The following is an 11780-nucleotide window of genomic DNA, read 5'->3' as shown; positions in this document are numbered from 1 at the left end:
CAATGAGCTGCAAGACTGGACAAGATAAAGGATTTGTCACCTAGGGCCTGTGCCCTTCCAGAAAACATTGTCTTCTTTCTCACAGAGAGGCCTTCCTTTCCTGGAGGCTTTGAACCATGTGAATACACTGAACTCCAGTACTTTGAGGCCTATTTTGGGCAATTCATAAACACAATAGGCTTAGCTGGTTTATGGAAATTTGTTCAAGGAAAAGGCTCAGGGTGGAGTCTAAGGCTGACTGTGAACGTATCAAGAGCTAACACTTAAAATAGGCTAATGGTACCTTGAGAGAAAAACAGAAGCCCAGCTATGAGCCCATTATGCTCGCGAGGATAACATCCACCTGCACTGGCTTTCACCAAGCCAAGGCAGGGCTTTGCTGGTTCCTCTGGTACGGGACAGGCTGAGTTCTAAATAAGAAAGAGAACTAGGAACATGTATTCACCAGACTGGGTTTGTATCAGAATTTTGGTTTACAAAAAGATCAGAAAGGTTAAGAGGGGAGAAGTGACTAAGCACATACTCAACTTGGAACAGTATCTCTGATCTTGATAAACAAGAGTGTCTGCCCAGTGAAGTATTCAAAGAAGGCTCTTTCTTGACAGCCACTTCTATCTCTGGTCTAAAGGACACATATCAGAAAGGGAGACAGAACATGGAAGACTCCTAACTCTGGGAAACGAACTAGGGGTAGTGGAAGGGGAGGTGGGCGGGGGGGTGGGGGTGACTGGTGACAGGCACTGAGGTGGGCACTTGATGGGATGAGCACTGGGTGTTATTCTATATGCTGGAAAATTGAATATCAATAAACAATAAAATTTATTAAAAAAATAAAAAATAAAGGACACAAAGGAATATTATTTGTGAGCTCAATACCTATGATTGCTCAAGAGAATTTTTAAAGAAACCCAATACCCTGACACTTGGAATCTTTAATGAAGTTTACAAGGGAAATAACTAGAGTACTAAAATTTTTACTTCCAGTTACAATGCACTTAGGCACATTCATTTCTACAAGAGGTTCCTTTAATAGGATAGTCTGTTTTCCAAAGAACAGCTGATGAATTCTGAGAATGGTAGGGTGGATGCTTGTTGATTCATGATCTGCACTTAAATTTTGTACAATTGGATATTTTAGATGGCAGGAAACCAGAGACAGATCTAATAAACTGGCCGTAAAGTAGTTTTCTTATTGAAAGAAGATAAATGGTAGCCCATTGTGAACAGCTTTATAAGTTAATTAACCCTTTACGTGAACAATTTTAGTTTCCCAAGTGACTGACTTGCTGTTCTGTTAGTGTTCCAGCTTCAAAAGAGACATGAATTATATTTTGTGTGGAGGTCAAGTCAGTGAGGGTCAATCCTTATCCCGTTTTCCCATTTTTTCTACTGCCATAAAAAAACTTTAGAATGAAAGCAAACTGAGAAAAAAAAAAAAAAGAAAAGAAAGAAAAGAAAGCAAACTGAGCAGGTTAGGAATTAAGCAACCACTTTTTAATCAATAAATATGAACATCTGTGTGTTAACCAGTTATTAGGCCAGAATAAAATCGTAACTTATCAAGAATTCAAAAGGTAACCTTGAAAACAAAGTGGAAAAATCTTTGCCATAAACTTTTCCCACATAGAGAATTAGGGGTAACAAAAAATTTACTCAGAATAAGGCTTGGAATAATCTAAAAAATTCCAGGTAGATTTCAAAGCTAAAAAATATTATTTTGCACATAGTGGTCAATACGGAGATTATCGGACAATTCAATGAATAAATGATTGAAGGGAGGAATCGCTGAACCTCAGGGAATAGGTTGACTTATATTCACATTATGGACCATTCTGATACCCACTCCTTGCTCCTGCCTCACCTCACTTGGCTTTGCTGTGCTCTGTATTTGCAGGACATCATGCTTCCAAGGCGCTTGTCAGCTGGCTTCCAGGTAAGGTGGTGGAGGAAGAGTCGAGGGCAGGAGAGATGAAGCCACGGTATTTCTTTACATCTGACTCAACTGGTCTTGCCCCAACTCAGGCAGGGGCTTTGTCTCTGCCATGGCTCCAATTCCCACAATCCCTTGGTGGTCCCGGCTCTTACCAGGCCCCCACCATGCTGCCACTTCCGTGGGCTACCCCAGCTTCTAGACTAAGGGGACCACACCTTTTCATAGCCTTAAGTGGTAACAGATTCCTTTTATTTGGGGTTTCTTTTATCATCTTTGTGGTCAATTTCCTCTATTAAATTTCCTCTACTGAAACACCTGGAATGGTTTCTGTTTCCTGTTTGATACATATTAGAATCATTAACATTTTTTTCCCTTTATCTGGAAAGTTTTGCATGAGAATCTGTCCTAAGCCAATGAAAAATCACTCAAATCACACTCTACCCACTTTCTGCAACACTGGTGAACAGATGCTGTTTTTTTTTTTCAGCCCTGCAATGCTATTTGCCAAGTAGACCCCATCTACCGTGTCACCACCAATCATGGTGGACACAGCCAAGAGTCTGTGGAGGTTGTTTCTGTTGTATGTGCTACATGGAACAATAAGCAGATAAATACAAACAAAAAATTAGTCTTAAGAAGAAATTACAAAGCCATCAAATGGATACATTGTAAAAAAAAAAAAAAAAAAAAAGGAGAGAGAGTCTCCGAAAACATACAAACATAAGACAGCACCAGAAAGTTTCTTTCCTTTTGAATCAATAAATGTTCCTGAATTAAAAACCTTTAGAATTTCTAGGTATTTCAAAAGCATCAAAAAAAAAAAAAAAAAAAAAAGACTCATGAACAAATGATCCATGGTTTTTCAGCAAGAATGCATCCCTGAAATGGTTATCTTTTCAGAAGTAGAGTTCCTTGGTAAGCATGGAGACCACACATGGGATCTGCTTCTTCTCGTGGAAGTGGGGGTCATCCGACTGGGACTCGAAGTGCCTGGCCACCCTGTTGTTCACCCTGGTGAGGATATGCAAGATCTCCAGGCTCTTGCCGTGCTCATTCAGGGTGGAGCACAGGGCCTGCACAAACCAGGACCCACTTCCTGGGCTCCTCCATGAGTAATAGCCTTCAACAAGACAGAAAGGAGAAGATCAGATCAGCTGAGCTGGCCGCTGCCCCATGCACCACCAGGAATGGGCTCTCAGTGTATGGGGCCTTCATATCTGCTTTCCCAAAATTATCTTACTCTTCTCTTCCTGCAAGTTCCCAGTGAGAATTGCGCTGGTGTGCTCAGAGAGCAAACATCTTCAGTTTAGAAGGCTGCAAGGAGATGCTTAACACATATGTTCCTGAATGATACACATCAAATACCTAAGTGTGGATGAGACAAATGGGCACGTGGAGCTTTCCAAGGGAAATGCTGGAAAAGCACTCCGGCACTCTGGAACTCCTCACTGCCCTTTGAGGTGAGAGCTACGTTCTAATCCAAGCTTCCAAGAATTTGCAGAGATCTTAGAGAATTTTGAGATGTGTTCCTGTTGTTGGGGCACACAGAACTGGAGCCTGACTCCTTATGAAGAAATCTGGCAGTGAGAGGTGGCTGGATCACCTACTGCCTTAGGGGTAAAGCCAAGAGAGCATGCTGTTCTGAGGCCAACACCATAAGGGCAAGGGGTGTGCTTCTCATGGACCACATCTGGTCTATGCCAGAAGAAGCTTCCGCTCTGTCTGTCCAACAGGATTTCTTGGAGGGACAAGGAGACCTCAGCATAAAGAGGCTAGTCAAGTGTCCTGGAGGATTCCCAGGAGCTGAGGAAGGAATCACAATACACAGCCAGGGATGGAGATGCAAATCAAAGTCCAGGAGATGCAAGACACAGGAAACCAAGGGATTCGAGAACATGCCCAAGAAGAAAGGACCCAGCTTTAATCATCTCATTGGTACAGAGCACAAGAAGCCAGGTAACCATGCAACTTGGAGCTTCCCCTAACTCTCTTCCCATCTTTGACTCTGAAAGAGTCTAAAAAGGAACCGGCATATGGTGAAGGAGGTGAATAAGGGAAAAAATCAAGGCCCTGTTAGCACCTTAGACCTATAGCAGGGCTGATCAGAACCTGGAAGAAATTTAAGGCCGAATTGGGTTCTGGGTCTTAGTTATTATTTCAGTCTGGATATTCTGGTTACAGTGCTGTGACTGTAACCTGGAGAGAGACCATACTGTCTAATATCTTAGTGTGAGCACCACGGACCTGGTGATGGTCAAGGGAAGACTCCATCACTCCCAACCCCCAGGTGGAAAGGAACATATAAAATAAAATCAAGCTGTATTTGGCTTACATGATAAGCTGTGCTTTGTGCTCCTACTGCCAAGTGGTCTCACCAGTTTGATGAGATTCAGTCAACACCATTATAATTGATAACAATCACTTATTGAATAGATGTACAGTAAGTTTAGGAGTGACCTATGTGGGTAAAGTGACTGAGGCACACTTAGAATTCTTCCTGCAGCACTGAGCACTGGTAACCACCAGTGAGGGGATTTAAGCCCCATGTACCAGAAAGCAATTCGCTTGCAGAGGGGCTCGAATAACTCATCTCATTCTGTAAAATAACTGATGAGGTTGGTCCTGTGCTGCCAACCATTTCATTACTGCCCCTGCCCTCATGTCCCCTAACCCCTGACCTACGTGGTCTTCCAGGGAACCAGCCTGAAACACAAACTCATCCTGTGGCTCTCCTACCTAAAATAGCTCCGTTGTACTTCTTTATCAGGGTGAAGTTTAGGCTGCTCAGGATATAGCTCCTCATAGCACAGAGGACTCACCAAGATGCGGCCCCTTGCCTACCCATCCAGGTCTGATCCATGCCATACCTGGTCACATCCTGTGCTATGGACTGTGTCTCTCAAAACTCAAATGTTGAAGCTCCAACCCTTCATGGGACTATTAGAAGTAATAGGGCCTTTTAGAAGGTAATTAATGTTGAACGAGGTTATAAGGGTGGAGCCCTGATCCAAAAGAGTTAGTGTTCTTATCAGAAGAGACACCAGAGAGCTCCCTTCACCTCCACCATCTATCTCTCTGCCCTGTGGGGACAGAGCTAGAAGTAGCCAGTCTACAAGCCAAGAAGCAGGGCTCCACTAGAAACCAAAATGGCTGGGCCTTGATCGTGGACTTCTTAGACTCCAGAACTGTAAGAAATGTATTCCTACCCTTGAGTCTGTGGCATTTTGTTACAGCAGCCCAAGCAGGCTAACACACCCCGTGATCCGGCCTTTTGAGTGTTACCAAAGCACTGGGCATCTGACCCTTCGGCATGCTGTTTGGTAAACCATCTTTCCCTCCCATTGTTGTTTGATTTTTTTCATGACTCAGTTACAGGGACTTTCTGGGAAAGCTTCTCTTACTGCCTCCCTAGAGTTCACCCTTCTTCCTTTACCTCTGCCACACTTTGCTCAGAGTGCCTATAGCTCTACCATTGGGTTTGTTTAATCCAGGTTCATGCCCCCATGACACTGCTTCCCTCTTGAGAGAAGGAAGACCAAATTATTTTTTCACATGATCCTTAAAACTTGTTTTTTTTTTTTTTTAAAGATTTTATTTATTCATTCATGAAAGACACACAGAGAGAGGCAGAGACACAGGCAGAGGGAGAAGCAGGCTCCCTGTGGGGACCCGATGTGGGACTCGATCCCCAGACCCCAGGATCACGACCTGAGCCAAATGCAGATGCTCAACTGCTGAGCCACCCAGGTGTCCTGATCCTTAAAATTTGTGAAGTTGTCATTCTTATGAAATCCCACCGGTAGATCCTGCCAGAGTCGGTTTTCCAAACATACTAACCAATTTATTATAACCAAGACCTACTACAGAACTACTACCCACGTGAGGGAGTTCTAAGTGATAGGTTTTACTTAAAACAAAGGAAGGAATTCCACTGAACTAAGGCGAACATGGGAACTTGGGAAATGAGTAGGCTTGCTCATTCCTGGCATTTTCTGGTGCCTGTTTCTGGGCTGCAATGTAAAGGAATCTGGGTCTGAGCTATAGCCATAGCTGTATACAGAAATTTCTATGTGACCTGGAGCATATCACTGAAGCTCACCCAAGCTCATTTTCTTTTTAAATCTGTCAAATTAAGATACTAATGCCTTTCCTAACTTCCCAATTATTATAGAAATGATATGAGGTAAGAGATAGGAAAACACTCTATAAAATGTCAAGTGCTATAGAAATGTTTGTTCTTACTATGACCAATAATAATAGTGGTAGTAAATCTAAGAATTGAGCTTACTTGGAGAGAACAGTGAACACATCCCCATGGTAGGCAGAATCATGGTCCCTAGAGATGTCCATGCCGTAACCCCAGAACCTGTGAATGTTACCTGAGATGCAAAAGGGACTCTAGCAGATGTGATCACGGTTATGGAAATGAGAGGTGGGGAGAGTATCCTGGGTATTCCAGGTGGGATACCCAACCTAATCATAGCAGTCCTTAAAAGAGGAGAACCCTTCCCAGCTGTGGTCAGAGGCAGTGGACGACAAACTAGGGAATTCTAACATGTTGGAAAAAGCCTCCAGAATGTTCCTTCTGGAATTCTGTGAAGCCACTATGTTTTGGGGAGTTTATCGCTGAAGCAACAGCAAATGAATATAGCCCCAAGCCTGCACTGTGATGGTGGGATGGCATGGTCTGGTTAACAGGCAATGGATTTGATACCTGGAACTGTAGAATAGGCGAAGAGAAAGTCGGCTTCAACGGGGATCTTATATCGAGGATTGGCATCTGTATCATTGATGGGCCCCGAGTCGGCCTGGACCCCATCATCGAGCTCGGTCCCCCGGCAAGCCTAAATACCAAAGCAAAGATCACTCCGTGGAGTCAGGAACAGGAACCTGTGTGCTCTTCACTGCCGCGGCCCAGTGCTGAGGGGTGTGCCCGGCATGTGCTAGCAGCTCAATGAGAATTTGATAAATAAGTAAATAATGGACAAAGGTTGTGTCAAATTAGCAAACAAAGCAAATGAAAATATTGCAGTGTCTTAAAGAAGTCTTCACAGCTGGTGATCTGATGCAAATACAGATGCCAAGCATCTAGAGGTAGAAAAACAAAACTCAAGTTTGCCATCCTCCACCGAAACTGCACCTACATGTGTAAAAGTGTTAGAACCCAAGTCACTCTGTAATCACTCCGTACTCTTTTATCTTTTGCAGTGGTATTTGGCTTTGAAAAGTGATTACCTGAATGAAGAAGAGTTTGGGTTTCTCTAGAAGGGTTCTGCATCTATCCCCCCTAAAATGGGCGGTCAAGTCCTTTATTGCTGTCATGCCATCTGTTCCATAAATTAGATTTTCTTCTCCGTGGCTTAGTAAGATGCAGGCGAAGCAAGCAGAATTTCTGTGGTCCTCTTCAGAGGCTGCAAGCAAGTAATTTGAGGACTGAAAAGTTAAGATAAAAGTCCTATGGGACCTCCAAAGGGTCCTCCCTCCCAGACTGGCAGTGGCCACCGACTGTCAGACACGTATGCAGGGGAAGGAGCACCTCTGTGGAGAGAAGGAAGACCAGTGGAGAGAAGTAGAATTCTCACTTAGTCTGAAACCAAGACGGTGCTGCCTCTTGAGGAAGTGCGCCCCATGTGTGGGCGGGGTTCGGGAGGCAGCATCTAGGGGTGCTGATGGGCTTGGCCCTGCTGTCTGTTAGGTCTGTGATGCCAGCCAAGTGACTTCACCACTTTGTACCTTTATTCCCTTATCTATAAAATCTTTCTAAAACCTAAGGTACTTCTAAATATATGATTATTTTATCTGCCAGATTATTTATCTGCCACCAGGGAAAAGTTGACACTTTCAGCTGTGTTCTAGACAGGAAGATACAGACTTGTTCCTCTTCTATGAATTACCTTTCTGAAACTGAGACCGTTCTATAGATACCAAACCTATCGCTTGCTGTCATGGGCACTGATTTCATCTTTTTAGGGGAGAGATCGAAGTTTCCTGAAAAGCTCCCCTGCCTGGGCCCAAGTAACCCTAAGGAAGGCAAGGGTGCCCAGGCGGAAATCGCTCCATCCCACAGAGGCACCCTCCCAAGAGGGGCATGCTGCTCCGTCCCGGAGCAGGGAGGAGGTGGGAGGGTGGGAGGCGGGGAGACATACACACACACACACCTTTCTTTAGCAGATCTTGCATCTTGGCACAAGAACAGTCATTATAGATGACCACATCAAAACCCAGGTTTCTGAAGCACTTGAAAAGAGCCTCGGCATCTTTGTCCGTTCCATTTCGGACGCCCATCCCTGTGGGAAGGAAGCGCAGGATGAGCCATCCCTGGTTGAGACCTGCCTGCCAGCAGCATCTGGTCAAGGCACTAAGTGTAGCCTTACGGGCTCTGGTGTAAATGCTCCCCCGAGGTCACTGTGTGCATGAGCAACTGAAATAAGAAGCAAACTCAAAGGAGAAGGTCATCCAGCCTGCCCACAGAAGGTGAGCCTCGTCACAGCAACCCTCTACTCCCAGCAAGGCCAAACAGCTCCCCTTGATTCTTAGCCCTTTGTTCACATCCCCCATCACCTCATGCACCAGGTGGGACCTTAGACTTGAAGCTCCCGATGTCCCTCATGCCTTCTTCCCGGGCCATGAACAGCATCAGGCAGGGTGTTGCCTGCCACAGCAGGTGGGCACAACCCTTCTCTAAGTGAAGTCTGATACAAGCTGAAGGCAACGGGAAAGGTTAGCCCTGGCCCACAACATTTACCTGTTGTTTTGTCGAAGTTCTTGTTGTTTATGATGATGCATTTGCCCACCTTCTCAAAATTCATGTTATACTGGTATGTAGGCACTTGGTCCTGGGCAGTCTTGATTGATCTCCCGGAGTCATTTTTCTTCTTCCTACTTGGAAAATATAAAGCGAGTCAGGGGCCGTGGAGGATGTCTGGACACAAATGGCCTCTGGATTCCACTGCTAGCATGGCAGGGGTGCCCAGGAAAGCTGTACCACCTGTGAGGAAAGGCCCCAGGTGGGCAGATGGCTCCATTTAATTGGTCATATTTGAAATGAACAGGATCTCCTGCCTTGTTTTACTGGATGCCAGAGAGAGTGTGATCCTGGGGCATACTGGCTGGGATGGCTACAACGTGTTTGTAACACTTGGAGCTGTTTATAGCACCTGGAGCTATGTCATTCCTTGCTGGTGGGAACCTACTTTTTACCTCCATTGTTGAAAACTCGCAGAATCTACCCAAACTGAATTTAAACACAGCCCGTGGCACAGCAGTTTAGGGTGCAGGGATGCACTGCTGGGCGCATGCATAGATCGGGTGCATCCCTGCATCCTAAAGTTGATCAAACACAAAAAGGGAAACTGATCTACACATGTGCCCAGCAGTGCTGTTCAGCAAGGGCCCCAAGCAGCAAATAATTCAAATGTCATTTACAGTGTCATGGATAAACTGCTGAATATGCATATGATGAAATAGCATATAACAGTAATAGTGACCAAACCACGACAATACGAAGCCCCATCAATGAATCTCATGACTATCATATTGGATAAAAGAATTCATAGTCAGAACACTGACACCTCATATGAGAAGTGGTTACTTTAAAAGGGGGAAGAATGGAAGAGCAATTTAAAAAAGAAAGTCATCCCCTTCCAATCTCCAGACGCTGGCCATCCAGCTTACCAGAAGCCTGGCATGGAGGCTGGAACACGCAACATCATTGAGCAGACACAGAAAAAAATGTCAGAATGTGAGCTGAAAGCAGCTGTGCTGGTCATCCAGGGGAATGTAAACTCCATGAGAGAAAAGATTTTTCTCTCTGTTCTGAAAAATTGCTGACTCCCCAATCCCTAGAACAATGCTTGGCACATAAGTTGCTCAATAAATATTTTTTATAAACTACAGACCAATATTCCTTATGAATAATAGATGTAAAATTTAAAAAAAAATTTGAGAGAGAGAGAGTGAGCATGTGAGTGGGGAGGGGCAGAGGGAGAAGGAGAGAATCTTAAGCAGGTTCCATGATCAGCATGGAGCTGGACACAGGGCTTGATCTCACCACCCTGAGATCAGGACCTGAGCCAAAATCAAGAGTTGGATGCCCAACCGACTGAGCCATCCAGCTGTTCCTGGATATAAACATTAAGAAAACATTAGCAAGCCTAATCTGGCAATCTCCGAGTAGGATTATTCACCATCACCAAGTGTGACCAATCCCAGTAATTCAAGGTTAGTTTAACATCCAAAAATCAATTAATGTAATCCATCATATTACTAGACAAAGATAAAGGACAAAAACCACCTAAACAGCTCCACCGATGCAGAAAAAACTGACAAAATCCAATACTCTATTATGATAAAAATGCTAAGTAAACTAGCATTACAATGGGACTAACGCAACCTGAAAAGGGTAACTATGAAAAACTCACAGATATCATACTTAGTGAGGAGGCATTGAATGCTTTCCCTCTAAGGTCAAAAACAAGTCAAATATGTCTACTCTTGCCACTTCTGTTAAATACCGTACAAGAGGTTCCAGTCAGGGGAATTAGAGGTAAAAAGAGGTGTTCTATGAATGAATGCATCAAGTGCATTGCCTCATTTTACAGTTATGGAAACAGGTCCACAGGGGGGCAGGGGTTGTTCAAGGTCGGCCAGGTAGTGATGAGCAAAGACCACCACATTGGCCCCAGGTGATATCAGCATCTCACGTCAGTGCTCCAGAGCCCCACACCTAGAGCATTTGTCAGAAGACTAGTCCAGCATGATGCCAAAATTTTGGTCAAACATTGGGAGGAGAAGGTGAAAATAAAAACTCAGCTTGTTACCTGACAAATGTGGGCATTTCATTCTGAGTTTCACTGAATCTCACCTGTAGTAGTTTCTCAAAATCTCTGGAAGGACATGGCCTTTGCTGTTACCCCTCCTACCTGGGTCTAGATTACAAAGTGACTCTGTGTGTCCAATCTCCAGATTGCTTATTGCTTTTCTTCAACTGTAACCCCACTCTATCCTCCACTTTTACAAGACCAACATCCTTCTGTAATATCACCGGATTTTTAAAAGAGAAATAGCCTCAATTTGTTCCACTTTCTCTGGACTCTTCCTCCCTACATTTTCTTTCCCCAGGAAGGCAGCACAAACAAGCACTGGACTGGGACTCAGATATCTGCCCATGAGACCCTTCACAGAGCACTGACCTCCTTGGAGGTCCTAGAAAACAGAGCCTTCTGTGACCGTCACAGAAGAATATGGCCAATTTCATGGGCAGTAATACTCTTGTAGAGTCTTTTCCCTCTCCTGGGCCTCCATAAAAGCTCAGAGGGGACAAATATTGGTAAAGTGAGCTTCTGTAGCATTCAAGGATATGCCATGTGGGGGTTGGGGGGGTGACTAGGATTTACTTCTGAATTCCCTGTCAATAACCCATACTGACAGTGTCCTCTGTGCATGTGGAAAATTATCTGCAGGTACTCTTTTTTTTTTTTTTTAAAGATTTTATTTATTTATTCATGAGAGAGAGAGAGAGAGAGAGAGAGAGAGAGAGAGAGAGAGGAACAGACACAGGCAGAGGGAGAAGCAGGCTCCATGCAAGGAGCCTGATGTGGGACTCGATCCTGGGACTCCAGGATCACACCCTGGGCTGACGGCAGGCGCTAAACCGCTGAGCCACCCAGGGATCCCTGCACGTAGTCTTTCATATGCACACAAAATCTTGAAGCCTCTGAAGGACGTGAATGTGACTTAATTATACCCATTTTATAGGTTATAATAACAACTAACATTTGCCAGGCCCTTAAAATTCTCCCTGCATTTTCTCATTTCCTCCTGACAGGTCTTTAGCTAATGTAAGACC

The 11780-nt window shown here is 44.4% G+C and overlaps 1 protein-coding gene across 2 annotated transcripts in view; it reads right to left on the bottom strand.

Moving 5' to 3' along the window:
* Positions 1 to 1472: 1472 nt before the first annotated feature.
* The window catches only part of CASP7 (caspase 7), a 30476-nt gene continuing 20168 nt past the window's right edge, over positions 1473 to 11780 (bottom strand). The window contains exons 3-7 of one of the 2 annotated variants that reach the window (XM_038578837.1): positions 8679 to 8815; positions 8092 to 8220; positions 7169 to 7344; positions 6648 to 6777; positions 1473 to 3053 (exon numbers count right to left, since the gene is read on the bottom strand). In XM_038578837.1, coding sequence (XP_038434765.1) covers positions 2830 to 3053; positions 6648 to 6777; positions 7169 to 7344; positions 8092 to 8220; positions 8679 to 8815 — 796 coding nt within the window. In that variant the 3' untranslated portion in view covers positions 1473 to 2829. The remainder of the gene's footprint in view (positions 3054 to 6647; positions 6778 to 7168; positions 7345 to 8091; positions 8221 to 8678; positions 8816 to 11780) is intronic. The other variant, XM_038578838.1, reaches the window with a different exon arrangement.

This window comes from Canis lupus, chromosome 28, assembly GCF_011100685.1.
Source record: "Canis lupus familiaris isolate Mischka breed German Shepherd chromosome 28, alternate assembly UU_Cfam_GSD_1.0, whole genome shotgun sequence".
NCBI lineage: Eukaryota > Metazoa > Chordata > Mammalia > Carnivora > Canidae > Canis > Canis lupus.
Note: the sequence above shows the minus strand (reverse complement) of the source record. Positions and strands in the feature narration are given on the sequence as shown.